The sequence below is a fragment of the Opisthocomus hoazin genome, chromosome Z (genome assembly GCF_030867145.1).
Source record: "Opisthocomus hoazin isolate bOpiHoa1 chromosome Z, bOpiHoa1.hap1, whole genome shotgun sequence".
Classification (NCBI taxonomy): Eukaryota; Metazoa; Chordata; class Aves; order Opisthocomiformes; family Opisthocomidae; genus Opisthocomus; species Opisthocomus hoazin.
In genome coordinates this window covers 29,578,788-29,597,601 of record NC_134454.1, presented here as the reverse complement: position 1 = coordinate 29,597,601, position 18,814 = coordinate 29,578,788, and the positions used below count along the sequence as shown (strand labels likewise).

The 18,814-nt window shown below is 40.9% G+C and overlaps 1 protein-coding gene across 6 annotated transcripts in view; it reads right to left on the bottom strand.

The window, feature by feature from the left end:
• Positions 1-8,685: 8,685 nt before the first annotated feature.
• The window catches only part of SSBP2 (single stranded DNA binding protein 2), a 202,138-nt gene continuing 192,009 nt past the window's right edge, over positions 8,686-18,814 (bottom strand). For all 6 annotated transcript variants that reach the window (XM_075411740.1, XM_075411744.1, XM_075411741.1 and 3 more), the window contains one exon: positions 8,686-18,193. In XM_075411740.1, the coding sequence (XP_075267855.1) occupies positions 18,164-18,193 (30 nt within the window). In that variant the 3' untranslated portion in view covers positions 8,686-18,163. The remainder of the gene's footprint in view (positions 18,194-18,814) is intronic.

Here is an 18,814-nt window from a genome sequence, read left to right as displayed (position 1 = left end):
GTCGTTACACCCGGCTGCCCGCCGCCGTGCCCCGGGGCCCCGGCCGCCGCACGGCCTCGCCTCAGCCGCCACCAAGGCCGCTGGCGGGTTTTGGCGTGCGCGTCGCCGCTCAAATATTTATAATCCCCCCTCAGACTTGTTTTTTTTTCTTTCTTTTTATATTTTTTTGAAGTCTTGCTCCTGTTGTCACCGCCTCGGTTGCGACAACAGGTGGTTGGGCCCTGGGAAGACAGATTGCCGGATGCTGCTGAGCACGGTGGGCAGGCGCTGGGACGGACATTTGGACACCTACCTCAGCGGCCACGGCCCCGGTCACATATTCACGCAGGAATTAATAACTGGAGACCTCACAGAGCGCTCCTCTTGCCTCCTCCTCATCGCATGGCTGGTAAGGCATGGTAGGATACCATCGCCCTTGCAAACTGCGAAAACGCAAGTGGTGCTGAGGAAGAGTAGAGCAGTCGGTGAGGAAGGTCAGCGTTTGCGCAGTGCCGTGGGCGCAGCGTTGTTAGCGCTGGAGGCTCAGCCACGTGAGGGGGGCAGCTTGGAGACGGCGGCAGGCTGGGCCTGTCAGCGGGTACGGCAGGGCTGGTCGGTGGAGCAGCCCCCTTGCTTCAGCACAGCGGAGCGCGTAACCTGTAAATGGTCTTTTAGGAAAGACTGCGAAGCTTGTGTTTGAATCTGCCGGTCTTTCCCCCTGGGAACTGCAAATAGCATGGTTTTCAACAGAGCAGCAAGACTTTGTTTTCCATAGACTTTCTTTACAGCTTTTCCTCTTTATCATCTAGTGACGACTTGTTACCCACTATTCCAATGACGGGCTTCCCAAGTTTATTAAAATCAGAAGTGAATTTGTGCCATGTTTGTTCATTTAAACATTGTTAAAGATCCAGTTTTAACCTGCAACAGCAGGGAAAAATTTTAACCAACCTGCCTCACCAAAATAGAATTTCTCAGTGCAGTAGGGATTTTCTTCCCACATGGTCTGTTACTATCATTGCACTATGGCAAGATCTCTGTTTCTTTGTCACGTACTCTTTTAGCAAGCAGCAGCATGGCTGTACCATCACACTAGTTACATTCCAGAGGATACTGGCTCTGAAAATCAGCATGCTGTGCTATTCCCTAGATTTATTTCTATTCTGTTGCTTCAGAAAAAAAGTTTGTACTGATTTCTCTTTCCTTCTTTCACAGGCTTCTGTGAAGGAAAGAAACAGACTCTCTCGCAAGTGGCAGTGGCATTCTTGCTACCTGGACAGGGTTTGTAAGTGGTATGCAGCTGGCATTTTCTCCTTCCTCGCCTGCTCAATCCAGATGACAAAAATTCAGGTATAAACTTCTCACATCATGGATTGTGGATCTCAGAAGGAAGAGTCTTTAGTAAGAACCAAACATTTTTCTATTAAAAAAAACCCCTAACTTGTGTTTTGCCTGCCTAGGCCAGTTTTCAGGTTTACCATGTCACACTCATTGCCCAAGCTTTCTCTGAGATAATGATTATTTGTTGTTGTTTCATGGGTAGCTTTCACCTCCATTCAACATAGTCTTTGTGATCAGGTATTAGGCCTGTAATATATTTGTTGTCTGCTGTGAGATTAGGAGCTACATAGCTGTTAGTATCACAGAGAGGTAACAGTAAAATCTAAATCTGCTCAGATCTAAAACTTCCTGAAGTATGTGGAGCTGTACGTGCTTGGGGAGGGTGGTGAGTAGATCTCTCTTAGGCTATATGGCGGAGTTTTAGAGAAACAGAAAAGGTAACTTCTCACGTTTCTGTTGGGGAAAGTGAAAGCTGGTATTTGAAAAACATCAGAGCTGTACATACCTCAGCCTAAATGAGGTATGAGCCTAAACCACAGCCTAAAATGCCCTTATCCCCAAGTAAGCATCCACTTCTGTAAGCTGCTCCTGGACCTGCAGCTCCTCTTTTTGGACCCTATCTGCTGAGGTAACAGACTCTAGTGCCTGTCTCCCAGTTAGCTGAAGCAACTGCTTTCGCCTTAGTCCCTTATGCTCCTTCAGCTTCTTACACAGTCTCCACTGGAGTAACTGAGTATTTTACAGCCTTCAGTGTATCTGTCCTTCAGAAAATACCTGCAAGGTCAGTGTTGTTCTGCTTTCACAGCTGCAAAATCAGAGAACTTAAGTTACTGGCCCAAGTTCATAGAGGAGATCTGTGCTTTTCAATGGTTTCCCAGTTGAAAAGTACCTTTTGTGGCACTGTAGCCTATACCAGTACCTCTAGCATCACCACCAGATGAAGATAGCTGGCCCGGAACTACGTGGCTAAGGCAGTCTCTGGGAAGAATCTTTGTAAACCATCAGATTTCTCTTTACTGATGCCCACTGTGGCGAGCGGAACAAATGGTCAAAGGCAGATGGAGGATGCCGTACAGCCAAACCCATACATCACTCAGACACCGACTTTGGTGAAGTTGTTCTTTTGAAATGAGAACTGGTGGTGAATTAGGTTGAGCTCAACTTCAAAAGTTTGGTTAACTGACGAAGAAATTGACTTCCCTTCTGAACTGCTGCTTGCTAATGCAGTTTTAAAAAGTTTCTGTCAATAAATGATTCACACTTAATGACTTCAGGCTTCTCAAATGTAAATAATAGTAAAACAGTAAAAACCACCACCACCAACAGATGCAGTACTGTTTTAAATACAAAGAAAAACCAGAATGAATATGAGGTTATCATCTCCTACATGCATTTGTAACTGAAGCAGTGTAACTTAAAAAGCTCTGTGCAGCACAATAGTGTATCTCACAAAGCGCTGTGAAGAACAAGACACAGGGCAATGCCTGTAGAGGAATTATGCCAGGAAAGGCAAGGAAATTTATTAATAAAAGATGAGCTCAGTACTAGATGTGAACAAATCTTCTTTAAATAAAGCCATTAGAGTGAGCAAGAAGTACTATTCAATCATACAGCACGTAGGCAGCTAGCAGCCCGCTCAACTGATAACATAACTGCTCCAGACCTGAATTTCATCCAAGTTAGGTTTGCTCTGAGAAATGGTACAGAACATTGGGGCAGCCAAGGAGGGCTGATTAAGAATCACAGTTCCACAGGAGCCTGTAATCTAGAATTGGTTCTTGGGTTTCTACCAGAATTCCTTCTGTATTTAAACAGATGTATGCACGACTGGAGAGCTATAGCATTCCTTGGAAAATAGCAGACTGATGTGTTAATCGTGATGTTGTTAACACATTCACAACTCTTTTCACAGAATCACAGAATGTTCGGGCTTGGAAGGGACCTCTGTGGGTCATCTAGTCCAACCCTGCTGCTGAAGCAGGGTCACCTACAGCAGGCTGCACAGGACTGCGTCCACGACGCTTGGTCTCTGTCTTCATAACCCCCACCTTGCTTTGGCATTTCTACCTGCAGAGGGTTTCTGCAACTGCATCAGTGAAAGAAATCAATTTTACTAGTGGCTTTTCCTGTATTTTTACGTGGGGTACAACCAAAGGTCCAGCCAGTTCCAGTGCTGGCTCCTGGCCCTGACAGCAGCCAGCAGCAGATGGCTACGAAGGAACTTGACAGCCGAGCACGTCAGGATACTTCCCAAACTACTTTCCAAGCTCCAGCCCTCCTCGGGCTTTTCCCAAGCCGAAAGACATTTTCTTACCAATGGACTCAGCAGCTGTAGGACATGCCTCCAAAACAGATCTCTTTGGTAATGTTTTAAATACAGATGTCAGATACTCCATTAAATCAGCTACAGTATATATGTGCATCTTTGTAGACTGTGTACTTCTACATTCTTGAAACAAATGTATTACTGCCTGAAGTTATAAATGTTTTAGAGATTCATATGTTTCTTTCGTAACCCTAGTGATTAATGGAAAAAAGGAGGTTTTTTTTGACACAGCTTTTGAAAATACAAGTACTTCTTGTAAAATGAAACTTTATTCTAAAATGTATCCAAAATTGCAAGACACAAGCACCATTAAACAGATAAATAGACATGTATTTATGTACAGAGAGCATCAAAACACAAAGCAATTGTTAATATAATTCTTATACCATTTTAATGAGTATCCATCAATAAAACTTTACAATTTAAAGAAGACTTTTCAGTTGCAAAACAGTTGTAAAATCATATGTATAAATTATGTTTACTACAATTCCAATAACAGAGGCAAAGTAAAATACAAAAATAATAATCAATACTGCAAATTCAAATACAAAACCCAAAGTAATGCTGCACAGGTACGTATGTACACTGGATGAATTCATGCAGCTAGGCAGTGCAACAAATTAACTGCTTAGTTTAACTTACCACAAAATGGAACAACCATGTCGGCAAACAGAAGAAAATATATTTTTGTAATAAACCATAGTGCATTTTGAAGTTAGACTTTATAAAATGATTGTTGAGTGATATACTTCTAAAATCCCCCATGTGATCTGAGATTCCCCAACTCCTCTCCTGCAAAATAAAATACAAATGACAAAAGCTAAAAATCCCACTGTAGTACAGAGACTGATGTACTGGTACCATCGTGCTTTTTTATTTATTGTTTGTATCGGACTTGTTTGCAAGTGTCGATGTCCACAGGGACACATGTTACTCCTTGCTACCAAAAGTAAATCTTTCATGCTTCAATGCTATCTCCATTAACTGAATCTCATACGATGCTTAGACTGCACTGGTTGAAAGAGACACAGCTGAGCCTTGAAAAAAGGAGCTCTTAAATCCCTATGAGGTACAGAGAGAGAGAGTAAAACGGAGGATAGAGAGACCTCATTATTCCTGAAGCTCCTACCCCTAATTGCTTTCATTACATAAACACAGAATAACGTAAAAGGCTTTTATGGCTTGGATGAAATTTCTGCTAATTTGCTGGGCAAGCGCAAAGCTTCTCCACAGGGCTTGCCTTTCACAGTGCAGAAGGCTACAGACTGTTTTGTTTGGTGAAAGGAAGCCTCAGGTAACTATATCAAAAAATACTTCTGCGGTGAAAATCTGTTAGAGAGAAAGAAACAAAATCAAAACAGAACCTCTTGAAAACTGTGATTTCTCGTGTAGCTGCGATACTAAAACATGGCTGTTCACCTTTTCAGTTCTGCATTGGTTCGTGTATCATGAACATGCAGATAAAACTGAGGTTCACACCTCATTGAATATTACTGGTTAAGTGTCAAAATTAGATGAGATAGTTACACAGTCTGACACTTTTTTCCCTTAAAATCTTAAGTGATAAGCACGCTCAGTGTTTTCACTAGGAAGTTACTGCTAAAATGCTACATTTCTTTGCTAAGAAGACATTAATTTACAGCAGCCTGTAAACTACTGAAGACTTGCTCCCTGCATCCTTCGTGCTTCCAAAACCCCCTTTCAAGCCACCACTAACTTCCAAGTTAATGGGAGTTTCGAGCAAAAAAGGGATGCAGAAAAACATCTGTATTGGGTAAACAATGTAGCAATTTATACAGCAGCATTTCTAAATTTCCAACATGCAAGCACATGTAGAGAGAAGCTAAAAGATGGCATGCACTGCAGTGATGTGTTATTGTGTTTACGTCTGGTGAGAATACTATGGCATCTTCACCCAGGAAAACGTAAATGCTAGCCCCAGAAGACTCAAATAGCTAGTATTAATGAAGCCATCAGCTACTATGTAGTAAAGAACACCCCAAAAGAGAGAAGTTTCATCTGCTCATAGCTTATAGATACTGAAGCTTAAGAGAATTACAAAGGCACAATACAAGCCTCTATTTCTTGTAAATTATATATATTCATACATTTTTGCTCATACCACCTCAAGATATCGAATGGTAAAATAATAACTGAAGAAAAGAATATTAAATTGAAAGATAAGCACTGAAAATAAATGATTGCTGGAGAAGATAACTCATTACTTGCTACATTTCTACCCTTCCTGGGTGGTGAGCTTGTCCACCTTTCCTCCACTGGCTGACAATACCCATCAAGATATTCAAGAACATGGTGATCCACTGAGAAAACTGGAAGAGTGTCATACGAGAAACAGAACGGCTTCACGCATCTGAGAAGCGGTCAGTAAGTGGCTGCAACATCAATATTTCCCACTGCAACTCTTTTACCTTTGGCCCAGAACTCACTGAGAACCCAGAAACAGTAACTGGAAATTCACACCCATTTTCATGCAGAGGCTACGATAATTCGTGAAGATAACATTTTGGTTGAGTTTGGCACTCAAAATATTGAACAGCAGAGCAGGGATTGTACTAGCATAGCATAAAAAACAATTCTCAATTTTTCTGCTCATAGCTACACAAGATGCATATAATTTTCAGCGCTGAATGACTCACAACTCAGAAAATAAAGCAAATATATCAATACCGCTCCTGTTGAACGCGCACAAAAAATTACACCCGCTTTTGTGTGATGAAGTTATATGGCAACTTTGGAGGCAGCTGCTCTCTTGGGCCCAGCTGTGGGAATGTGGACACTTCATGAAGGTGAGAAAGTGCAAGTTACAACATTGGTGTTTTCAAACTTCAGCTGTTCCTCAGCTCACAAGAAGAACTGGTACAACTGCTGTTATGATTTCATACCGGCAGTTAATGAAGAAAGATACCAAGTTGAACTAGAATAAGGTAGCTGTATGGTGCAAGCCTGAGGTGGAGCCCGCTATAAATGGGCTTTTGCTAATCCACAGTAACGCCGTCGGCAAAGATCTGGTCTATCTGAAACCGGATACTTTCCCTATCTCCAAACCAGCATGTCAACTCATACACATTTACCAGAAGTTTACTAAAAACCCCACCTGATAAACTGCCATTCTACCTATATTCTCACAGTCCTAAATCAGGAGCTCCTGGATTTACTCTTTAAAGCTGTCAAGGAAAGGAAGCTTTAGCCATTGAAGTATGAACATTAATATCTTAGTTACAACCTCACAGCTGAATTTGAAAGCCGCACACGCTCTTGCTGGTGTGGATTCATCTATGCAATGGTTTCTTCATGTGTTGCTTTCAACGAATTAATCAATGCAGACAAAGAGTGAGAGAGCCCACTTAACAAATTAAGGTGAGGATTTCTAGGCAGTTGTAAACCTCCCGGAATTGTTCAAACAAGTTAATTCAAGTTACACCTGTTCATAAAAGAGGAACTACAGATGGAGAAAACAGCAAACTGGGGCAGAAATCTCATATTTGAGATTGAAGGATTCAGAAACTCATCTGGAAGCCACACAGATGCAGGTTCCTATGAGCTGCATTATTCTTGTCCATACCAGGCTCAAATAACTACACTTTTGTGTACAGGGATGTGAAGCTGAATATAAACCCTTGGATTCACTCCACCTAACTGTAGGCCTTTAAAAGCACGCAGGATTCATCAGTGGAGAGGGCAATTGATGCTATAACATGATCTTCCAGAGGCACCTCCTCTTCTGTCCATCCTCTGACTTCCAGAAGAGACCTAGGCTGCTTATTTTTAGGCAGCTAAAATCAGGGTAGGATGAATCAGTCCACAATTCTGTGGAGCAGAAACAAGTCTGATGTGGTGGTACAGTGTTACCATTACAAAACACAGTCTGTAACAGCCTTGTCTGAGGCTCCAACCCAGATATGCTTTGTGGTCAGTGCCCCACACAATCCATGTCTCTGCAGTTCCCCGGCCTCGTAAGCAACTTTTAAAATAAAACAGTGAGGCTTGATTTTATGACCTTGATTCCCTTGTTTGTTCCTTAGAAAAGGCGGCTCCTCTGAACACTGGGTTCCCAGAGCGGTGCTACACTGGCTGCCGGAGGCACTCTCTGAGGGGAGGCTCTCCCAGAACACGAATGCACACAGGGTTGTAATTCAGTACAGCAGAACTAGCACCACTGGACCTCTCAGTACTTTCACAGCTGTGGAGAACAGCTGTATACTTAAAAAAGGATTTTGAAAAAAGGGAAGCCTTCAGGGGCAGGTCTGTTTGTTGACATAGTCAAAGGGCTTTGAATAAAAACATATCCATGGTACGACTCCTTCCAAGGGCTGCAGTTGGGATAGTTATGATCCCCCAAAGCAAGACCCTAAACCGTTTGGAAAGGGATCACTGCCAGGCAGCGTGTTGGACCTCCCATCAACCCAGACTGCTGCCCTTCTGAAACCATCCCAGGGGTGGCTTGTAAAAGTCACACGCAAGGTCCAGGGTATTCTGCAGTAGAGTGATTGCTCATCCTAACACAACACGCACACACGTCCGTGGATTTATAATGCTGTGGGAATTTTGTATCGCCATGCTTTTGAGCTCTTTCAGGATGGCATGGATTGCCTCTTTGTGGTAGCTGTTGATAAGGAAGGTAAAGCACACACTGAGGAGAAATACAGCTATTCTGAAACACACAAAATTTGTAAGGCCCATAACATTATCAATGTTAATGCTTAAGGTCAGAAGCAGTATCAAGTTTTGCATGTATTTTCTACATTAATATTTATACTGACAAATTTAATTCTTGCTGGTTTGGGAAATTACTGAGGTTTTATTTATTTCCAGAGACAGGCGTTTGAACATTAGTTTCATTTATGATGTTGAAAGTATTTCTTTGTCTAAACCAGACCTGCCTAATTCTTTAAATGTGACCTGCAAATACTTGGGATCATGGGATTGGGATTGCCATGTTTTTCTCTGTAAAGGGTTGAAGTAATCTGTAGAAACATAATTCGACCTTAGAAATATAGGGAAATTATCAACAGACTGGCTTGGAAGTTTGAGGAACATTTATTGCAAGTACTCAAAGTCTTACACGAAAAGGGTGAAGGTGCAAAGTCATTAAGAACAACTCCCTTTATTCAAAAGGTTAACCTATTCATTTAAACTATCAATAAAAACAAACAAAACACAGAATTTAAAATAATCCAAGTAAGAATCCCCAAAGTAATCCAAGTAAGAATCCCCTTCAACTTTGCCAGCTTTTTCTCTTTTCCCATCATTGTCTTTCAGTCTAGACAGGATTTGGATTTCTGATGTCAGAAACTAGCAAAGAATACATATACATTTTTCAGGTCTTTGTGGTATATCATAAAACACTAATATAAAAGAATTCAGAGTTCAAGAATTCAGATTATTTTTCTATCTCGATAAACAGACAAATAATTAAATTCTCCTTAAACCACTGCCTCACATAAAGCCCATGGTAACTGGGGACGAGGACACAATATGGAGGCAGTGCTTCCTCACCCTTGCATACCCTTAGAGATGGGTTTCTGTCCTGGCACCAATGCGGAATTTTTTTTGGAAAAAAAAAAAAAAAATAAAAAGAGGCACCAGAGGAAAAGCTAGCATGTCTTTGCTCACTCAGTGCAAAGCCCGTAGGCTGGCGGGTCTCTCTGCAACAGTCTGCCGAGGTCCCGGAGGTGCCTTGGCCAGGGGACAGACAGCACAAGGAAAGGCTTTCCCTCCTGTTCCCAGCACAGGGTCTGATCTCCTAGGCTCCCAGGTGCCTGCAGCTGGAAAGCACAAACTGCACAACCCAGCACGGCGTGACGAAATGTGCTACCCCACAGGTGCCTGTTGTCTGCTAAAACCCAACCCCGAGCTCTCACAAACAGTATGAACTGCACTGAATTCTCTTACGTCACATTTAATACTCCTGTAAATGGCTTATAGATCTGCTGTTTGAAATAAATTCTGAAACCACTAAGCGTGCTTAACAAAGCTTTAACTATATGTGAACAGCAAGTTTTGATGACAGAACAAGTACTGTTGTAGTATATAATACACATGGCTGTACAATCAAAAGCCACCTCTTGCTTCAAAACAAGAATTTACAGTAGTAAGCAATGGTGACAAGGTTTCTTACACAAAACCTACAGGAATTTACAGAATATGCATGGATCACTGAGGTTATAATGCCAGCAGTAGACTACACAGAGTATCTTGTGCAATGTGAACAAAGTTGACAATAGTTTACCAATGCTTTTAAGTAATTCACAGAAATATGCTAATCCACCAGCTATCAAATCTTCCTCCTCTCCCCACCAGAAACAAGTGTTTGCCAGATCAGTGTACAGCAATCCAGAAAGAAATTGATTTGTTTTTGTGGTTTAAGCAAACATGCACAAAATAGATACACTGCAACATTATTGCAAGGGGATACTTGCCACAAAAAAAAGCCCTGAAAATCAGCCTCTAAGCATATACAGCATCTTGATTCACACTTCTCAAATAGCCACTACAAGGCTAAAAAAGTTCATTGTATGGATGCTTTTTGTCCTGGGGAAAAAAAAAAAATTACTGGATTATCAAATAACAGAAAGCTCCAGCTTCCATTTTAGTCATGCCACTCTTCCATGTCTATATTTCAGCCCTCGTTTAGGAACTTGTGTTCTCTTCCTTAACCATAAATCAAATCAAAACTAGGAGGTAGTCAGAAAAATAGGAATAGACCTGGGAACAGCCTACGCCTGCTTTTGAAGGTCATATTTTCAAATGGCAATTCAGCAAACACCGTTTTTCTTTTCTGCTAAACTGTCAGGACATGCTCTGTGCTCCTTGACGTGTGCTGGAAGGGCACCTGCACTTTGCTCATCGGTAGCAGAATGTGTGGCCCGCGGGTACCGCAGTGCCTGGTCCACAGCCTGCCTGGATCCAGAAACCCAGCCTCTCTGCTGGGGATTACAGACTCTGCACCTCTGCGTTAAAAGAGAGCAGCTACTGAATCCTAGATGCCAGTTTTGCTGCTAACAAGCTTGTCCTCAGTAACGTACTCTTCAAACTCTCCTAGCAAATTATAGTTTGCTAAATTTCTGCTTCAACTAAATATGCTCTCTTTGGATTTTATTTTCCTCCAATCTGCACGGCAAATGCCAGCTTTTGTTTCAAGCCATTTTATGTCGTTGTTAGAGATCATCTCGCCTGATGTGTGAGTCTGTGAGATGCTAACTTTCCTAATCTTGAACGGTAAGAGCTCTCAGGATATCGCACTGCCACTCCTTATTTGTTGTCATGCTCAATGTCTCTAATGAAATAAACTCTCTGTAGTAGGGCTCTAGTTGCAGATGTGAACAACTTTCTGTACGTTTATTGGATTAATTGCTGGTTTTTTTGTGCAAAGATCTGGCAGGGTATTTTTAATGGGGAAATCCCAATGAGAGAGGAAGAAAACATGAAGATTAAACAACAGAAATAAAGACTACAAATATCCAGTTAATCCAGTTGATAATCTGGCTCCTCAAAGATCGGAGCAGTTGTTCCATAGCAATAAATCTTCATATCAAAAGTGATTACTGATGATTTCACTCTATAGGGACAAACATAGGTTTGGTCATGGTTATTGTTATAATTCCCTCCTAATCTGAGGAACTCTATAAATCTCTGTAACAGACCAAACGTCTAAATTGTATGGTCTATTTCCTAGTACACCCAGGGTACTGAGAAAATGCATCATCTTTCAAAATCCCCATGTTTTGTGCTGATTCTCTATGAAAACTGGTGCTAAACTGCCAGAATTTTCTCTTAGCAAAATTAAGCGGCTTGCCTCAGCATTGTAATATCTTAAGGGAGGCCCAGACCTAACTGCAAGAAGAATTGTACAAGTTCTCAAGAGATCAGCGAGGTAGCGTACGAATACCTTGTTTCTGAGCGCACAGCTGTGCACACTGGTGGATAATGATCCGGTCCTTAACTACCAGACCCTGTAAACAAGCCTGCTTGACCACTTGTTGACTCTTCTGAGAGATACAACCACAGAACCCTGCACAGCTAAAGGGCATCCCGAATCATCCACGGGATACAGTGAAAACAAGGAACAGACAAATGAAATTAATATTTGTGAATTAGGCTCTTACAAAGCCATACATATCATATGTTAGGCAATCCACTTCTGGGGATGTGGAAGGAGCTTTCAACATGAAGTCCAGCTGTATTATTCATAGCAGCTAGGTAGTAAATCTCGTTTTGATCTCATTTCCCCAAAACCACATCTTTCAGCAAATATTTATTATGCTGAATTTGAATAAATAAAGATAATTTGTTTTCTCAGGTTTTTTTGCACACTGAAATTAAATAGTGGCTAGAAAGTGACCAATTCAAATTATAACTGAAAATTGCATTTTTATTAAATGTGAAAACATGTACCCAAGAAAACCTTTATACATTTTTATGGCAAGTTTTCCCATTACATGAGAGGCTTTCTTACACATTTTAAACTTAAAGAACAATGACCAAACAGAAGTTTGGACTAAAATCACAAAGCTGTTAGCTATGTTGAGGCAAACTATGGCTGCACAACTGAAAACAAGATGGAATGACAAGTTCACAGAAATAGCTCATGTAGTAGTGAACAATGCTCTAATAAAATAAGAAACAGAAGAAAGCCAAGTCTGTTCCGCATATCAGTACTATCGATACATAAACATGCTCCTGCATTGGCAGAATTTTAAAAATAATGTCTGCTTAGGGAAGACTTAATTTGAGCTTCTAGACCGTCCATACTCAAGCACGGTTTTAGTATCTTGGCAGTCCCACTTTCCTGAAGGACATTACTTTTGTTCTTAAATCTGGTCAAAATTAACTATGTGCAGGCTTTATTTCAAACAAATGTGAAAGTGTTTGCAGGATCAGAGTTTTAATGTGCTGAGTAGATGATCCATTTATTTTCTCTACATTTGTTACTGTAATTTGTTTCCACGATAGCAACACTGGCAGACAATTTGCATGCATGCACTCAAAGCAATATTTTAGATAAGGATTTTTTCTCGTTTTTCAGGTTAAAACATCATTTTGGTAATTTCATCAGACCCTCCGTATTTTGCTCTACTTACTCAGTTTATACATCTTCCAAATAATGCCACACCTCAGATAAATTACATATTTCACCCAGACCAGAGTGAAATCCTACCAAAAAAAATGACCTTACGTGAGTGGTTTCATTGAAGTTTCAGCAGGACAACTGGCATAAGCAGCAGCTTACAGGACTGAGCCAATAATTTCTGGAAAGTAGAGGAAGCTGCACACACTAAAATTTAAATCTAACTAAAACTCATTCATCTCTGAGTGTACTGGTTTTTTATAGTTGTTTCATATCATTAAATTCTGAATTAGATCCTTAGTGTGACCAGTTTGAAGAGAACGAACTGCCACTTTTGAAAGCAGTTCTTGGGTTTTATCTGAAAGATGTGCTTTGTCAGGATTCCCCTCCTTAGGGCCCAACCAAACCAGAGGGTGTTTGGGACAGGAGCCATGGTTATGTCATCACTTACAGTGAATTAAAGAAAAATAAATGTACCTGTATTTTTTTTTTTTTTTTTTTACATCTTTAAGCTCTATTTTACATTCTCCAAATGGAAAAGTGTAGGGTCAAATCTTGAAGAATCCACTCCATATTTAGCAACCAAAATAACAACGAAGAATCAGAGCTGGCTAGGAACAGGTGATAACACTTAAAAATAATTAACTGATCTGAGAAATAGAAATTGGTGCAACATGTATCAGCTGAAAATTCATTTGACTGGTAAAGGGAAAAAAAGAATAAAATATTCAACACTGAATATTGTAACAGCTGGTCCGTCATTAAATTACCCATCTAGTTCGAAATCGTCTTCACATAAAGTATTTCATTTGCTAGCCAAGGAACAGGCCAAAATTCAAATGATTTTTACCCAGTTCAAGAAGCTGTCCTTCTGATGCATGAATTGCTGTCCATAAAGAAGCAAGATTCTATTCACTTCTTCCTAATTTGAATTACTTAAAATAAACAATTAGCCTACGTATTTCTCATTGCATTTTCCCACTGCAAGGGAAAGCAACAGCTGGATGTCTGGGCACATGGGGCATTTAATCTTTTATTTTGTGAATTCAAAAGGGGAGTCGGCTGGTAAGTCTGAAAGCTGTTACTGTCTCTGAATATGTGACCCTTTGGTGGTCTGGTCTCTGTGACCAGGAGGCTTCCAAATAAAAAATGGCAGATGTGGCCTCAAGACACAGAGTGACGGGTGACCCTCTGATCTGGGGACTGTCACCCCAAGATGCCTCTGAGTCAAGCGGAGGCAAATTTATTTCGTTGAGCAGCGTATGGTGTGTCAAAAGATGCAACTCAGGGCTATTGCCACGTTTCTTACATCCACCAAACTCACGTGACAGTGGAGTTGGGGAACACGGAGTGCAACGGCAGTTCTCCCTCATGCTCAGGCAATTACGAAAACAATGCAACCCATACATACAAATATCCAGGTACTTTTTTAATGCACACGTCAGGCCACATGCCTTACTTGTGATCCACACGCCTTACTTGTGATCCACACAGCTTCTTCCTTGCCCTAAACCCCATTCTCGCCTACAGAAGACTTGGACTTGCAGATAAAATCTGGGCAACACGGAGATAAAATCTGGGTATGAATACTCCTCTTCATGGGTTTATGCAGCGGGTAAACTACTGGTTTCACTGTCAAATTCACAAGTGAAAGCCAACTTCAGATGATTTTTACAAGGCCAGAATATTTGCCAGCGTTCTCACAGTGCAAGAGATCCCTTACTCCCCATTTCTGCTACTCTAAGATTTCATCACTTCTGTTTTTAAAAAGCCTGACTTTAACCTGGCCTGAAAGACCCATTTACAGAATCATGATCTACTTATTTCTATATTAAAGACAAAAATCCATCTAAAAACACAGTGTGGAAAAAATATCCTGCACCACTTCAAATAAGTTTCCTCCTGGAGCTGGACAAGTTTTGAAATTATCAATAATGCTGTTGCGTAAGGACAGCTATAAGCAGCAGTTATGTTACACATTGATGTGTAGTGCCTTAGAAATGTAAGAGGGAGTAAAAAGCCACTGCTTGGAAATAGTCTTTCTTTCCACATTAATACTCTAGACATGATGAAAATCCTACAAGGAATTATAAGCAAAAGACAGAAAACAAATGAACAAGCAAAAGGCTTTATGCATATTTTAAAAAACCCCAAAGGGATACTTTATAATTTTAAAGGTGAGTATTTAGCATCTAAGATTGTTTTCTAATGGTTCAGCTGCAGGACCTACGTATGGTTACTATCACCTGATCTTGCCGAAGCACATGTAAGCATTCCCTACAGAAAGCAAGATGATTGATTAGGTTTCTTTATATCTGATTAAAATTCTAATAGTAAGATATACACTGACTACTCAAGCAGATCTTCCAAATCTAAAATTTTGCAAGCTTGCACGTCTCTTGCTCCACCAGTCTGCGGGGCTACATAGGTACGGGAATTGCGGGACGTACCTAGTCACGTGCAGTATCAGGGTACAGAACGACAGGCCACGAGAAGCGGGGCCTGATCCTGTTCCTTTTGAAGCCTGGAATCTATTTACTGAGATTAACGCTTCAGGGTCAGTGCAGCCATGTTTAATTTGAAATGTTTTGATAAAGAAATGGAAAGGGGAAACAAACATATGCTGGCAGTAAGAAAAATTGTACAGAAGGGAGTTCGAAAGAACTCTAGGAGACAAATTACGCACCTGAAAGGATGTTATGCTCTTGTATATAAGTTAGGATAACATATTTTCATAATGGTCTTCAGCATGTGCTGGCAGCTCCATTTAAGGAGCTTCTATGCACAGGTTTAATTTAATGGTCCAACTTTCATCCTTAACAGGTGCCCATGAGCTAAAATATCACAGATAATGCCCAAGTGAAAAAGAAAAAAAAAAACCAAGTCTAATACCAAGCCCTGATTCTGCTAAATTTTGGCACAGCACAAAGCTTCAGCGGTGGCATGTATGCTGTCTTGCACGAGAGCCCTCAGCGGTGCCACCATGGCCAGCTGCTCCATGAACAGGGTGCTCGCCGCAGGACCCCAGCCCGGCACAGGGCAGTGCAGGGGGTTCCCCAGAGACACAGCACAGACCCCAGACGCACTCAGCCACTTCGGAGCTCACTCGAGGGCACGCTTACCTGCTGCATGAGCGGGCTTTGGCACTCGGTCCAGACACATCCATCTATCCCAGACCAGCAGCAGCGACATAATCTGACTGAAACGGTGCAGAAAGAGCCCTACGGCCCTTAGAGGGCTACCAAGGACAATGCAGATGCCAGGCACAGGCTGCAAGGACGTCTGGACTCCGCAGTGCTCATAGGAGAAGCTGGGGTGCACTGGGGACACAGCCAGTGAAACCAGTGGTATTAGTGACAACAGCGTAGGGTCTTAGGAAATTAGATCTGATTTTGTTTTTGTCACTCAAATCAATGGTGGGGGCTTCTAGCATCTCTTCAGACAGCAACATAGTGTATGCCAAAGATAAGAAAATGAATGTAACTTTCGTAATCTCTGGGAATAAAGTCCACAAAACCATATAAAACAGATTATGTTTACAACTAATTGAAGTAGTTATTATTACTAAAAAGTAATGCTGCCTCCAAGAGTTTCATCTTTCAATAGCCCCAAGAATAGAGTGGAAAGTGTTACACTTTTTTACATTATTGTATATATATTGTATTATATATATAATATATGTAAATAAAAATGAGTTAGGAGATTGTAGTATTCCCTTACACATCCCATTATGTGCAGCTACCACCACAATGAGCCCATTACATACACTTCTTTATCACAAGTTCATGAAAAAATTCTCCTTGCAAGACTTCATGGACATACCACACCTCAGAACTGCTCCTCCTATGTAAGTGGCTCTTCTATATGCAAAGCCCAAGGAGGCGACTTTGCTTCTTGTCTGTGGCATGAATTTTTGTTCAGCCACTTTGTGCCCGCACTGCTGACCATCAACCTTTTTGATCACTATGCAGCTGAAAACTTTTGTTTTCTTGGGGGAGCTGGAAGTCGTTAGGAACTAAATGTACTATAATCTTGGGTTTAGAGCTTTGCCTGAAGAGACATGGCACTGCTTCCAGAAGTGTTTAAGACCTTATGCCTTTTCTCCATTCTGTCCCCAGCTTTCATGTCTAATAGGCTGATCCCCTTATAAAATGGTCTAGACCTTTGTTACTCTTCTGTTCATGGCAAAAGGTAAGGCCCCCACAAAGCTAGCAGTCCTAAAAAACGTACTCCATCATTTTGGCTCCGAAAAAAAAAAAGGACTGTTTACTGGAAAGTTTTGGCGGCATTCATTCTGGTAGACATGGTGAAAAATACACACCCAAGTAGCAGGGTGACCTGATTTTCTGAGTGGGCTTGAGAAATACTGTTTATAATTAGGACCATGGATTGTTACAATTTGGTTGAGAATCACTGAAAACGGGAAACATTAAATTGCTAGAAAAGATATCCGTGATAAAGACTCTATTGTATTTCCACTAACTAGCACCCCTACGGAAGATCATGCTAAACAGAAAACTCGTTTCCAAGGGCAGAAGAAGCCCTGACACTTTATTGCTAGATTCTATAGCAATTGGAGCTCACTTACAGAAACCTTATAGTACTCTCTATAAACTGAGAAGCTTGTATCAAATTCAGGCTTCCATTTAAACTAGGTATTGCAGATATTAGGCTTCAATTAAAGAAGAAAAATAACCTTCAGTGCTTCTTTTTTTAAAGGCAAAGTATGAAAAAAAATCACCAAACTAGGTGAAAATCATTAAATTTCTCCAAAGAATTAAGATGAGCTTTCTTCTATTTCTTGAGACAGTACAGTTTGTGATTCATGGGGTAACTGGTATCAAACACTAGTTAATGAAAGCTCTTATAAGCAATTTTATTCCTATCCATAATGGCAGACATTTACAAAATCAGAAGAATTTATCGTTTGAGTTCACCTTAAAAAATAACTTATGAAGCAGTGATATATGCAACCTAAAACAGTTCAGGAGGGGAGAGGGAAAGCAAATTTTAATAATTAAAATGTAAACATGAAAAAAAATATGGAATAAAAGTCTCTACTTCTCATTTCTACTTAAGATGTCATGTGATAATATTTTACAATGTCCTGTGGGTCCATATATGTATGTGTGTGTTTCTGTCTCACACACACATACATATACATTAACCCACACGTGTACATACACAGATAATTGTTTGCAGTTCCATCTTGGGCTGTGCTGTTACGCCACTCTTTACCGTTGCCTCAATCATGTTTGGGACCCACTGTCTTGACAAATGGGGGAGATGGCAGAAAAAAAAAAGGCGGGTCTGATTGTGTCTGAGATCCTTTTGTTAAACTGTACACTGGGATGAATAATTTTCTTCTGCGGTAGCTCTCTGAAGAGGGCCAACTCACTGTGGTCTTCACGGCGAGACTTGTTAACGGATCACACACTCATTGTCATGCTAGGGGAGTACTGAAAAAGAGGAATCCACATTTTAACAACCATTTTTCCCCTGCTGGTAAACTAAAACCACTTCTGGACCGCAGCAATGGGTTCAAACATCAACACGCTCTTTGAACTTCCTCCTAAATTTGTACTGTGGCCTGTGCTAAGGCTGTAGTTCAATTTGTGGTATCATAAATTCTGTGATGCTTCTCTCATTATGCAAAAATACAGCCATCGCTGATAAAGCCAACTGCCTTGAAGACTGTTTTGGTGTTACCTGGGCAGTGTGACGAATCGATACTTCACTGAAGCTTTCCGCACTCCTTCCTTGTCAATGCTGGCTGTTTGGGGGATTGCTAGGCAGATGGCTAGTCTCAAGTAGAACAAGCTGCATTCACAACTAGCTGAACCACATAAATATTTCGGAGAGCTTTTTACTACTTCACGGGAACGAAGGAGTAAAGGTATGTCTTACTGGAACTAAACTAGGCTTTTGGTCTTTATTATCCTGTATTACTGATTTTAGGAGGCAAGCTGAATCAACGATCAGTGGTCATTCTCCTTTACGCGAACCAAAACATTTAATCACGACATTACATTGTTACTGTAACACAAACTGAACTGCAGCCCCTTTACAAGCTATAGTTG